We start from the raw sequence: 14,223 nt of genomic DNA, 5'->3' as shown, positions 1-14,223 counted from the left end.
AATTTGACATAATCGTAAACGTGTGCCATGATTTGCTTGTTAGAAATGTTTTAGCTTAGCATAACTTTAGTGGAGGCTTTGGCCTAGTTGCCTGTCTCACGGTTTAGATGCTCGTATTTTTCCAACATGCTAATAAAAGTGTATTCTTGCTTGAAGCTGTACTTTTCCAGTGAGACCGTTCACATGCTTATCTTTAAGGTTTGGTGCCAGCCTGGCATCTTCTTCTTTGCTCCAAGGTCAATCTGCAGGTGCAGACAATGGACGCTCTGAAAGTGAGTTAATTGGTAAAATATGTTGCAACTTACGTTCCCGACTCCAAGGATAATGTATGCTTAGGTAGAAGCTTGTGAACTGTAGTTTTTGATTGGACAATTTGAAGCCAACCTATGAACCCTCCAATGGAAGACCCTACTGGATTTGAACTGTTGTCTATTTAAACCAGGTGCACGAGAGGAAAGCAGCCATTTTGCCATTATTCGCCATTATTCGCCATTTGCCGACTTCGATGCCAATTGATGTTCGATGAGACTTTGATGCTTTCTCTAATCGAGAGAAAGAGACTTTAATTAATTCTCGCCCTAGAGACTTTAACTTTGATTCGTCCCTTTGCATGAAGTAATAGTTTTGTCCTTTTGCCGCTGAGTGGCAATTGCCCCGTCCACCCTGCCCCTTTGCCCCGTCCCATGCTGATTGAAACTGGTACCTGTGAGACGAAGACTTCCTTGAATGCTGATTGGATTTGGTAAATATGAAAGGAAATTGTACAATTGCATTGTGTTCTTTTTAGGTAACCAACTGCTGATTTTTTATAAGTTTTTCTAAATTAATGTTGCTAAATTGTTTTTGCATGAAGTCCCACATGCCGATGCTAATTTGAGGTTAGATGAGGATTCATCTGTCGCACGATGCAATTTGAGACCTTGTTATGCTGACCAATGTATGCAATTAGCTCATTACAGATTATAGTTTTAGTGGTTTGCATTGCTATTATCGAAGGTATTGTTATTCAAATGCTGCATAGATTGCATCTGTTTCGTCGTTATGGACAGCTATTAATGTTCATCTACATATATCATTTGGTGTTGAGACATGTTTATATTGTGCTAGCTTTGTTAATATAGGGAAATAAATTCACTAACTTTGCAATAAACTGGTGTGATTATTCATGACCGAAAGGTCATGGTTTCGTCGAAATGTATTCTGGATTAATTGTGAAGTGTTATGTTGATCAGGGCATTGCTTATGTTCGTTATTGATTATTGATTTGATTAAGTTGATTACTCACGGGTGAGGAGAGCCCCACTAGGTCAAAAGATTCATCGGCCTAAGAGCGTTCAGATACAGGTAATTTATTAGTTCCGCAACGCTCTATCAGTAACCAGCAGCACTGTGGCACCTCTCCCAGAAGCGGCGCGCTTTATACAGTCCAGCGCACCTGCAGGCTCGGGATGATCCGCTCCCCAATTTCCAGCCAGTACCTGTATCGAGGGGGGACAACTGTTATAAGCGCCGTGCAATGTGTGCATCGTTGTCGGGTGCTTGCAGAGCTTGCCGCTCGGTGCTGTGCTTTGTCCGGCGGCCGCACAGCCGTAGAGCTGCTATCCTTTGGTTAAGGTGAGGCGAGTTTCAGCAGCGCGACCTGCCTTCATGACGCTGCTCCAAGGACTCTCTCAGGCGCAGAGCATGACAGGAGCTCCCCCTCCTCCTCTATGTGTTCGTTAACTAACATGGCATGGGATGTAGAGTGATTTTCATGCGGCCTCTACTGTCACTCCAAGGCCAGGCGCACGAGTAGATACATAAATGGGTTGTGGACCACTTGTGGCCACTCGTTTCAGGTGTATGTTGTGTGGGGTTTTTTTTATTGGTGCTGGTGGCACAGATTGCAACCTGCAGTCTGAGGCCTACCCCTTTTGACAGCAACAATCAGTAATACATTGTGCTGGTCTAACCTCTGATGTGTGGTACTTGGCAGAGCGGATATCAACCATGTTAGAGCCTAGTGAGTCTATACTCATTCAAGATGTATAAAATAGGTATTTTACTAAAAATGTACCTCTAAAGCCATTAATAAAGTTACACAATTTTAAATTAGCTCACAATGCAAATACTTGTAATGCAATAATCTACCAAATCAGTTTATAACTTGTTTCTAGACCCGCTCATCAAGTAACAACAATACTCCAGGAAGAGATCTAGGAAGGTTCTCGTGATAGTGACGTTACGATGAATGGCGTTTCTCGCCAGGAAGCTTTAAAAATAGAAATAGGGCTGGAAGTAAAAAAGAATTGTAGTAGCAAGTAAAGGCGGCCATCTCCAAACAATAGTGTTCATTTTTAACTGAAAGTAAATTTGATAAATCGCATGCTTTCTTTTTATTGATTTAAAAAAAAACACACACTATTTTGGTGCAGATTACTTGTGTAGAAGTAGTCCAAAATGTACATATATTTTTACTCCAGCGTTATTAATATACTTATAACGCAGTTTAGAGTCTAATACCAGCTGACAATGAAAGCCGTATAATAAAATAATTACTGTACACCAACATATATATATATATATATATATATATATATATATATATATATGTACTTCTGGATGAACCGTCATTCCCCTGAACGGAAATGCTTTTATCTCTCCGTTTCGAAATGGCCGCTTTGTTCGCCTGTGTTAAGCAGCGTTCGGGAAGGGGGCGTTTCAGCCGGTCCTTTGCCCTTCCAAGTCCTTTGTCTGTGTCTACCCCTCCTTCAGCTGAGCCGCTGAGCCAGAGGCCCGTTCTGAGTTTTACTGGGGATTGTACTGCGCCCGAGGTATTTGGAACTCCCGTTTATTGAAGGTGTCGGAGACGTGTTCGTTGTCTTTTAGGCGAAAAGGTGCCACAAGCCGAGCGGCTCAAGTACTAGACCCGGCTGTAGCAGGTGTGTGTAAACGGATGCCCTCCTCTTCGCCATAGGTAGCTGAGAGCCGCATCTGTACCCTGCAAGCTCTTGTGCCATTGGGAGTTTCTGCTGACAGCGTAGGGATTTGTCGATAAAGCGGAAGTGCACGCCGAATTGTCGTGATTGCATTGTTATTTTTATATTTGGCCACTTGTAAACGTATGTTTTTCTCTTTGTGTGTTTTCACCCGAAGGGTTCGCACTTATTCTTGAACGTCATGGCGGATTCCGCGCAGGATGCCCCCCCTCCGCCGCAGCAGGCGCCTGCCCCCGTGACCGGGGCTGTGGTAAGAACTGATGCGGATTTGATAAATTGAAACGTGTTTAGAACAGAATATATTTCTGGTACATTAAGAAGCCATCGAAACGAGGAGGGCACATTTAATTTAGTTAGGCGAGACTGACCTCGGGGTAGCACGATTTATTTTAGAGGATTTTCATTGTCTCGTTGTGGTCTGTTATTTGTGATTTGGCCCATCTAAAATGTATTTTTGATGAAGGCACAGGGCGTGAACTTACCGTCACCCCGGTTCGTAGACTTCACGTGGTACTCGAATTGTTAAGGTCGGTTGTGTAGAAATCGGTTTAGAGGCAGAATACTTTTTTTTATTTATTTTAGATTGTACCTGTAAATGTCTACATACATCCAGTGTTCACAGGCCGTTTGTCATCGTCTTGCTGGAAGATTCGCTTAGATGTCAAGTGACGTCCACTTATACGAAAGTAAAAGTACACATTTTATTCTAAAAGATAACCATAAAGTTCATTTCAGTCAAAAGTTAAAGTTGGGCCAGCTTTTCAATATCATTCGAACTTTGACGAGCTACACCAATTTCGAATTAGTATAATGGTGGAGGGGTACTTTTCTCAGAAAATGCTAGGATCGGTTTCCTTCATCTCTTGAGTTGATGTTACTACCCATCTCCTTACATGTTTTGTACTTTAATTAATGTCTGTTTTCCCAATCTTTTTAGTCCATTAGTTGCTCAATGAAAGAACAGATGGCATTCTGACTCCATAACCGTGTCACTAATGGAAACCAAATATATATATTAAGCTCTCCTTTGTGTGGTCTGCAGCGCACCTGTCTGTAAATGTTTATATTGTGTTTCTAGTCACGGTCTTATTTAGTTGGCACCTTGTTTCGACGATTTCTGCCCCAGTTCCCTTCCCATAGGCCCGGTAGTTTTTTTTCACACTTTGAAGTATGTATGTTCATTGTTTAGGACCAAACTATCATTTATTTGATAGATTGAATGCAGCCGTGTATAGCACGTCATTGCGAACTAAGCAAGTCACATTTTTCTGGCTGAAAGACAAGGGGCATCGATTATATTAAGAAACGTCAGGATAAAGAGATTAGTTTTCATGTGAAGTTTCATAGTGAGCTGGATCTCTAATCTGGTGCCATAGTTGCAGGTTTTCGTCCATACCTAAGCGTGCTTTTTTTTTTTTTTTTTTTTTTTTTTTGCTTGGAGGTATACAACCACTCTTCTCTCCTGAATTTCAGAATTTCGAGAAATACGCTTTGACACTTAAAACACGTTTTCCCCAGGAGCCAGATACACACGGTAATTTATTTGCACACTACAGGTGTTACTATTCCCGATAGGCCTCATTAAACAGTGTCCTGAAACCTGCAGCATTTACTGAAACAGATGCATTTACAAGCCTAGACTGGAAGGGGGAAGGAGTGATATGTTTGAACCTCATGTCCTTTCCATCTTATGCTTTTGTCAGCTGTGCATACTTTGTGCATGTAAGATATTACAGTCTCTGTTAGGATACTGATTTTTATTAATAGCATGAACTGGCTGGCACTCCTTTGGCAGGTACACACATTTGATGGTCTTACTGTGCACAGTTAAGGACATATTACCTTTGGTACAGATCTTCCCAGGGAAGCTTGAAAAAGTAGGAAATGTTTTACCAGCCTTGCAGGTCTTTGGAGGAAGTATGGAACAAATAGATGTGTGCAAATTCAAAAAGTTGGTATATTGGTATATTTTGGTGATGGGTATCCTGAAGAGTGGAAAGTACTTAGTGAATTGAGAACACATTATAAGCACAAGAAAACAAACGCTGAAACGGGGTTTTGATTAGAAGTAATGCATCTATTTTTGTTTGGGGAGTGGATGTTCAGCTAATGTTATGAGGTCATCTACGGATGTCTGGTATAAAGCGGCCTACATGGTAACACACTTTATGGGCCAAAATGGATGCTATGATGGGCACAGGAATACACTTTGTGCTTAAGAAGGTATAGTTCTGTGGAGGTGTGTATTATTGAAAGTAGCATTTGGAGGGATCTTAGTGGAGGTTGGGTATTGATATAATTGGATCACTTTTTTATTGTACAAAGACAAGCAATTGGCATAGTTATTAAAGAACAGGATGCCAGAGAAATTGACTAATTAAGTGATAATTTAATTGTTTCTAAGTGATGTGTTCTAGGGGGATGAGATCCCAGAGAAAAATAATATTGGATGATGACCTGCAGTTTTTTAGTGTCAAAAGGGAATTGTGCCTTACTTGAATGTGGCATAAACCATGGAAATATGGGTGTCACATTCTGAGTCTAATTGACATGTTGAAAGTTTTAATAGGGTTTTCAAGGAGTCGTTAAGTTGTCTGCTAGTGGAGGTATTGAGTAGAGAAAGCTCTTAAAGCTTAACTTCTAGTTTACAGAAATTCACCCAGTGATGTCAGGTGTATCTATATTGAATTATTGAGGGCACTAAAATCTGGTTTAAGATTGGTTTCTTTGTGATTGAAAAAAATGTGAAAAGGGTCAGGGGTTGATTATGGGGAAAATAAGACAGGATGTGTACAAAGGAAAGATGGGAAAGATCCTGATTCAGGGAAAGGCAAATGTAGGGGAAGCACAGTGGAATAAGACTGCGTGCAATTAAGACAACGTGTTTTTCAGTATGTTGGAGTCTGAGGTGAAAACCATTGAGAGGAAGGCTCTTTAATCAAAGTAAGAGTTGATCATCATGATAACAATTGTCTTTGTTCCTGTATCGGAGAGAACTCATCTTACACGTCACACTGTCATACTTCTAGTGAAAGTGTAAAGCATGTTGTGTGATTATGTAGTACAGGAGAGCTTTTTTTAATCTTGTTATTATACCTTCAGTTTGTTCCCTTGTTCAGATTATTATTGATTTCCTTCCTACTGCATGTCCGTTGTATAATTTATACAGTCTTAATTACATTTCATTTTTTAGTTGGACACATCTGTAAAGGAGGAAAGTGTGTGACACTGATCTTTGGTTGAGTGGTGGCGTGAAAGGTGAGCAGTAGAGCTTGATATGAAATAGTGTGTGTTCGTAATTCTATGTGTTGTGGAATGTTGGTATTTGTGTGAGTGGCACCTGGGATAAGATGATGGGGGAAACATGTTTGGGGTTGCTTCTGTTATCAGACCCTGTAGATAATTACACTATATTACCTCGTGCTGGATAAGCCATTCTTTACAACTGAATCTTAATGAAAAGGTACAATCCTGTATAGTCACAGCCTATACCCTAGGGGCACACTGTACAGTAATTTGTCCTCAAAAGCCCAGAGGTCATTTAGAGTGGTTGAAGGTCAGTGTTATGGAGAAACAATTTCTTTTAACGTTTTGTCAGGTCCTGCAGCAGTCAGTCAGTCAGTTGATGACCATTTTAGTACATATCAGTTATAAATAAGGTAGTACAGGGGTGAGAATTTGTATCACCCGACGCTAAAGCATGTGGATTTTAATCACAGACAAGATGTCTTAAAGTCTACGTTGTCCTACAGGCAACTAGACATGTAAGAAAGCATATAGCTGTGGAACCCTTATGCTGGATTTCTAATGCCGATTCGTACAGCTTGTGGAAATCTCTAGATAAACAATGATGTAATACATAATTCGCCAGCTGTGCAGATCAGCGTTAGAAATCCTGTATCCTTATGGTTAAAATAAACCACTCGCAAGCTGTGTGGCTCAGCGCTGGAAACTCCTGTGTCGGTCCTCACTCAAAATGGCCTCTAATGTGACACGCCACGTACACTGCGTTGCACTCTACTAAGCAATTGATTCTCCAGCAGCTTTGGAATACATGAGAGACGCAAATCATATACACATGAATGCAAAATTTCCTAGCTATCGTGAAGGAAAGTTTCAATTCTATTAAGGACATGTAGACGAGGATTATGCAGTTCTTTCTTCACTTTTTATTAAATAGCAAGTTCAAAGTTAAAACAAAAAAAAAAACACATAACTACAAGTCCCATGAGTCTGCTTCCATAGCAACCATTGTCCAATGAGACTCCGATCCTGTCAACTGTATAAATGCCCTCAACCACGTCACTCTCCCTCGACTTCACTGCGAAAGAGAACATTGACTCTTCAAGTGTCCGCTGCCTCAGATCCTACGGAAAACCGTGGAATATTAATCAGGGCATACCCATGATGAGTCATCAACCAATACTTAAAGCAACCTGTAGAGTTAGAGATTTTCTAGGGTCTTAGACCATAAAATGACAGGAAAAATGACAATTGTAGAGTATTCCAGATAAGATCACTCACAGCAATAACCAGTCCTGAAATATATGCATAAACATATCAATATAAACATATAAAATGCTACCTGTGTACAAGCTCCAAAGGACCTCCGGGTGGGAAGAACACGTATCACGTGTAGGGTGGGATAATCCTCGCCTCCGTGTCCTTAATAGAATTGAAACTTTCCTTCACGATAGCTATGAAGTTTCGCATTCTAAACAGACTCAGAGGACCAATCTGCCGCATTCATGATGTCTTCCAACCTCCCGCCTACGTGGATGGCCTTGGGGGTGCGAAGCAAGTGTGCCCCGAACACCTGTAAATTGATACCGGCTTCTGCCAAGATCCATCTGATCCATCTAGCAATGGAAGATGAGGAAAAAGCCTTAAAAGGTTTCTTCAAAGAAATTAACAGCTGACGTTCCCCCAGAGGATGAAGCTCAGCTGTCATTTCCTCGTAAGTCTTTAAGCATTGCACCACACAAAGTTTAAGGGCGAGAGGAAATGCAGGGTACGATACTGACCTGGTATTGCACTTGGTTCTTCAAGAAACTGTGAAAGTTACTCCTTCCGGAGAAAACACTATCCGAAACATCTAAGGCTCTGACATCTGACACACTTTTGCATGAAATGAGACACAGTAACATAGCCAGCTTTGCTGATAATTCTTTCCTAGAAGGATATTGATTGTCCTGCCACGAGGATAACAGATGAAGAACTAGGTTGACATCCCATAACTCCCGAGTACCTAGGCTCTGGAGGGTCTGATACCCTTAAGAAGTTTACACACCCCAGGATGTTTCCCCCGCTGGATGGTTATCGAGATGGGGATGACCCGCTGAGAGGGCCGTTCTAAAAGAATTTACCGTACAATAAGACAAGTCAGCGCCTGCTAGGTCCGCCAGAAAATTTAGGATATGTGGGCCCCCATGAGATCGGTATGCCTGTCCATACACCAGCGAGCCGATCTAGTCCATGCGGACCTGTACCGCTTCCCAGTCCCTGGAGTTCAGGCTTGTGTAATGAAGTCCTTCCTCTTGTGAAAGTCGGCAATCCTGCCAGCAAGTCCTGAAATCTTCAGGCCACCAGCGATAGATGGCCTTGAAGGACCAGAGGATGGAAGTGTCCCATGGGATCCCGAAGAATTGAGGAGAAATCCGAAAGATGGATTGGAAAGTCGCACAAGAGCTCCAGAAGAGACGGAAATCACGCCTCGGAACGCCACAGAGGGGTTATTAAAACCACTGTTGCTTCCTGACAGCGTACCTGGGCTGATACTCTCAGAATCAGAAGGAAGGGGGGAAACGCATACCCCTGGTGTGGGCCCCAGCTCTGCAGAAACGCATCCACCGCCGCTGCTCCCAGATCCGGGCGCCAGCTGAAGTACAGAGGTAGATGGGTGTTCCACCTGGAAGCAAAAAGGTCTACCGAACATGGATCCCACCGTTCCATGATCGCCTGGAAGATCCCCGGATCCAGCTGCCTATCTCTGGAGACCGTCGGGAACCTGGAATTCCAGTCTGCCAAAGTGTTCGGGGAACCCGGGAGATACTCTGCTGTGACAGAGATCTGATGCTCGAGGCAAAAATGCCAAAAGTCTTTCGCCAGCTCCGCCAGGGCCTTCGACTGAGTACCCCCAAGGCGGTTTATGTATTGCACGGCTGACACGTTGTCCATCCGAAGAAGGACCACGCAGGAAATTCTGTCCCGAGTTAGGGATCTGATCGCAAACGAGCCCGCTATGTTCTCCAGACAGTTGAGATGCATGTTGAGCTCCTCCGAACGAGATGTCCCCGCAACGGGCCCCCCATCCGTGCCGGCTGGCGTCAGACTCTATGGCCAGATCTGGAGAGGCCCTGAAAATGGTCCTGCCATTCTATGCCTCCCTGTGGTCTAGCCACCACTGCAACTCCGTTCTCGCCTCCGTGGTGAGAGAGACTAGTTCGGAGTATGTCAGACCGCGTCAAAGGTGATGAGCTTTGAGGCGCCGGAGAGCCTTGTAGTGAAGAGGGCCTGGAAAAATGGCCTGGATCGACGATGAGACCAGACCCACCACTCTGGCAAGTTGCCAAAGTGAGATCCTGTCGCACCTCAATGCCTTCCTTAACTCCTTCTTGATCTTGGAGATCTTTGGAGTCGAGAGACTGAGAAATGCCAGCTGGGAGTCTGAGGAACCCAGAAAAATCATCAACTGCGAAGGTAGCAGCTCCGATGTTTGTCGGTTGATCACAACCCCCAGGTCCTGAAGTAGAGCAATAGTCGTGTTCGCATTGGATATAAGTTGCGACTTGGATTGATCCATCAGGGGGACATAGTCCAAGTAAATGATGAGGCGGCTACAGCCACTGGCTTGAGAAGTTTGGTAAAGCACCAGGGAGCCGACGACAGACCGAAAGGGAGAGAGGTGAACTCGAACACCTGACCCTTTCACAGAAACTGTAGGAACCTGCGATGAGGTGGGAAAATTGGCACAGTGAGATACGCATCCTTGAGGTCCAGCAGACCATCCAATCTCCCCGCAGGTGGATATCCCGGAGCAGGTGTATCCCCTCCATTTTTAAATGTCTGTAGATCACCCAGTCATTGAACGAAGGTTGATTACCGGGCGAAACCCCTTGTCTTTCTTCTCCACCAGGAAAAGATTGCTCACAAATCCTCTGTGGTGAAGAGCCAAGGCGCAAATGGCTCCTTTGCGAAGGAGCTCGTGAACCTCTGAATCTTTAAGGGCGGAATCCGCTGTTGAAAAAACTAAAGGAGTGGGAGGTTTCTCCTGAATCGGAGTTCCCCAAAACTCGATGTGAAAGCCAGACACTGTCTGCAACACCCAAGCATCTGAGGTTATGAGCTCCCAATTGTTTGAAAAGACGTAACCTCCCTCCAAGTTTTTGAGGGGAAGAAGGGATAATCCTTACCCGAGGTCCTCCTGGGGAGTTGGCTGCCCCCCGGGCGATCCTGTTCGCTCTGGCTTTCCCTTTGACCCTACTGGGGAAGAAGGTTCCTTGGTGACTGTCCCACCATCCATTGTTCCTGTAGGAACTGGGGCCTTGCTGGTACTGGCGGCTGGATGAGTGACCCCAGCCTCGTCCGATTTCTCCCCTCCCCCCCCCCCCCCCCCCCCCAAAAAACCTTGCCCGGAAAAATCTTCCTAATCAAAGACTGCGCCTTGTCGAGGGCCGAGAAGGTAGCAACAAACTTTCCTAACTCCTTGACGAAAGGGTCCCCAAATAAGGGGCCCTGGGCAACCGTCCCTGCCTCCGAGGAAGACAAATCTCCCAATTTGGGATCTATTTTGATGAACAGGGACTGGCGTCTCTCTGCCAAAATGGCGCAGTTGGCATTGCCCAGGAGACAAACTGCCCTCTGGGCCCACCCCGCTGCGTCGTCTGTCGGTAGGGGGTATTCGACTGCTTGGCACGTTCCGCCAGTTGTATGATTTGAGTCAAGGGTCCCAACAGGCTTAAGGAGTTTGTCCTGACATGCCCTTAAAGGACTGATCAAGACCCTTCTTAGGGTCTTTAATGAATTTCGCAAAGAAAGTACCATTTTGGGGTCAATGTCTGGGGTAGCAGCTACCTTGTCAGGCAAGGTAGGGCGCGGGCATTCGGCTTTCAGGCGGGACCGAACCTCTTTATCCAGAGGCTGCCGAATTTTGCTCTCCACATAATCGGACACTTTCTGGTCAGGCCGCCACTCCGAAGATCGAGGGTGAAATATACCCTCGGGCTCGACCATGTCCGAGTCCCCCGGATCTTGTGGGTCCGGTAAAGAGGCCGCAGGGCGCCAAGGACGTCCAGATTCCTCGTCCTCCATCTAAGTCACCTGTGATGCCTTTAGGTGACCCCACGTCGAGGTCCAATTGGTGGTGAAGCTTTTAACCCATTATGCTGGGTAGAGAGCCCTCCCGGGAGGGTATGTGTTTCTGCGTACGTGCACTCTTACTGGGGACATCGGCGGGGAGCTCGACGTCCTCAAGGTGCCCCGCGCCACGCTTGCATGATTTCCTGGGTGCTATCCTAGAGTCAACACCAGCCGTCCCAAACATGCCTGGCCCTTTGGAAACTTGCTCTGCTAGCTGCACCACGCTCTCCTTAATAGGGGCTAGAGCTTGGGCGATAGCCTGCGAAAGCAACACGTCCACCCCAGGGGATAGGACGCAGTGAGAAAGTCCCTCACCAGGGGACATGAGGGAAAAGGAATCCTGTTCCTGCGCAGGCTACATCACTCAACTCAGGAGTAACTAGACAGAAGACACACCCAAAAAATAAACAGGGTAGCCCCCCCACCCACCCTTCTGTCACCAAACAGCCAAATAAAGGCAAAGCTCGTCCTGCTCAGGGTTAAGTACTGACCACAAACGCGGTGTCAGTGGGGGATTGGAGGGGTAAAAGAGAGCCTAGGCTCTTGCCAATAACCCCTAGTGCGCAGAAAAACCAAGCGCTGAGCACAAAGCGACTCGAGTGCTATGGAAACACGTGAAGAACGACGCGTGCCCCCTAGTGGGCCAGACGCGTCACCACATGCCGAAAGTGCGCTCGGGCTAAAAAGCCAACCGGCTAAAAAACAATCACAAATACTTGTAAAAACTCAGAGGCAGTAAGGGCACTTATCTGTCACTGAAGCAGTGAAGAAAGAGGGAGAGTGACGTGGTCGAGGGCATTTATACAGTTGACAGGATCGGAGTCTCATTGGACAATGGTTGCTATGGAAGCAGACTCATGGGACTTGTAGTTATGTGTTTTTTTTGTTTTAACTTTGAACTTGCTATTTAATAAAAAGTGAAGAAAGAACTGCATAATCCTCGCCTCCAGTCCTGACATAGAATCAATGTGTTCCTATGACCCAGAGTGACGTGGTAAATATTGAATGTTGCATTTTTTTATAGTATTGAGGAAATGATTTGGAATGGGAGAAAATGTTGCTATTCCTCTCCTCACTCTCGCTATATAAACCTCTCCCCTGGCCCCCACCTTACCTCCGCTTACGAACTTCTGTGTGCCCCGGTTTCCCTTTTTCTTTTTTTCCGTGATCTGAGATAAATGAGGTGAACAACACGGCCAGGTCCGTGTCAACATTTCGCTTCTTCATCGCCAGCGAGATGTGGTATCGAATGATGAAGCCAGAGCACTATAAACATGTAGGTAAGTTAATTACCAATCACAGATCATGTTAGCATGTTGCCAGTGGCTGTCTTTTTGAACATAAATATCCTTGATGATAATATAGACATACCCACAATAGCAGCGCACGCTCCAGCTAGCTCCCCACAATTCCACAAGCGACTGCTACACAGTGTAAAAAGGTTTCAATTTAAAATTAAATACATTTAGGTGCTCCTCCATGAAGACGGCACAGTGAAAGTGATTAAGGTGAAGTTTTAAGTGCACCAGTGTTTTTTTTTTTTTTTTTTTTTTTTTTTTTTTTTAACATTTTATTAATTTTAACAAATACAGAATGCCCATCTGGACTCATTCAATTATCATCTTCACATTGCATATAAGAGCAACTTTACAAGAAACATGTCATTCAATTCTGTTATATCCACTTACTATATTGCATGTGTTACTCCTAGTATTCTTTCGCAACAGTCTCGATAAACAATAAGCAACCTACCCCATCTATCCCCACCACCTGCCCTCCTTTGATTGCATCTTCAATGGATCTTAATACCACTGGTCTCCCAGCTTTGTCCCCTGCTGCCACATTATGTTCATTTCTGTACTGCCCAATCAGAATCTGAATACGTCCTGTAGGCAAGGGGAGCCAGCCCCTCGTGGACCCCACCAGTACCATACCAGAATGTCTTTATGCTTCTCCCAGCTGATTCTTCAGGTCAGTGCGTCCCCCTCTGTAGTCGTCGCCCCAAGGGCAGCCACCAGAGCCTCCCAGGCTTGTGCCATCTCCAGTGCCATGATCCCTCTCTTTGCCTCCCTAAGCAGCACTTCCCCCTTTATAGCTGCCCACTTTGCCAACTCATGTCGCCATTTCAGTACCCGGGGTCCTCCGACGCTTTCCAGTTCCTAGTTATTTCACGCTTTTCCAGTAAGAATGCCAAGTCTTGGAATCTACTGGTGACATTAGTTTTGGAGGTGTGTGGGAACCAGCTCAGGATACAGCACCCTGGTTCACAGGGTATTACCTTATCTAATATGGTGGCCAGAAGTTCTGTGATTTCCTTGCCAGTATTGTCTTAGCTGTGGACAGCTCCACAACATATGCAATAGCCCTACCCCATTCTTCCCACGTCTGGGACAGCCTGCGTCTTCGACCTGGAAATATCTCTGAATACGCTCAGGGGTTAAATAAGCTCTCTGCAATATATAAAAATTAATCAGCTTAAAGCAGGCATTTCGAGTCCCCAAATCTTCCTCCCAACTATTTTTCAGCTTTTCAAGTGGGTGGTGCAGTCCTCTCCCAGGGCCCTGTATAGACAAGAGACTACTTTGACGCTTCCTGAGGAAAAGGCTATATACCAACAGCTACTCTAGGCCGGAGGCTCAACTGTGCCATTTCCTCAATGTTGTCTTATCATCGCTGTAACTGCCCTGTATAAAAGAAAATGCCCTTGTGGTATAACAAATTCCCCTCTGAGGTCCTCATAGGAAAGTAACTCCCTGTCCTTAAAAAGGTCTCCCAGTATAGAGCCCCCCCCACCCTCCCAATCCTGCAGGCCCCTCCAATCTCTGCCATTAGAGAGAGCTCCTAGCATGGTAATTGGTAGGTCTGGGGAGTAAGGGGCCCTGGTATT

At 45.0% G+C, this 14,223-nt stretch overlaps 1 protein-coding gene across 2 annotated transcripts in view; it reads left to right on the top strand.

The window, feature by feature from the left end:
- The first annotated feature begins 2,720 nt into the window (after positions 1 to 2,720).
- Positions 2,721 to 14,223, top strand: part of TMEM33 (transmembrane protein 33) — a 75,395-nt gene continuing 63,892 nt past the window's right edge. Inside the window, exons 1-2 of one of the 2 annotated variants that reach the window (XM_069201826.1) lie at positions 2,721 to 2,813; positions 3,136 to 3,228. In XM_069201826.1, coding sequence (XP_069057927.1) covers positions 3,160 to 3,228 — 69 coding nt within the window. In that variant the 5' untranslated portion in view covers positions 2,721 to 2,813; positions 3,136 to 3,159. Of the gene's footprint in view, positions 2,922 to 3,135; positions 3,229 to 14,223 lie in introns of both variants that reach the window. The other variant, XM_069201821.1, reaches the window with a different exon arrangement.

This window comes from Pleurodeles waltl, chromosome 1_2, assembly GCF_031143425.1.
Source record: "Pleurodeles waltl isolate 20211129_DDA chromosome 1_2, aPleWal1.hap1.20221129, whole genome shotgun sequence".
Taxonomy (NCBI): domain Eukaryota; kingdom Metazoa; phylum Chordata; class Amphibia; order Caudata; family Salamandridae; genus Pleurodeles; species Pleurodeles waltl.
This window is presented reverse-complemented; position numbering and strand designations above follow the sequence as displayed.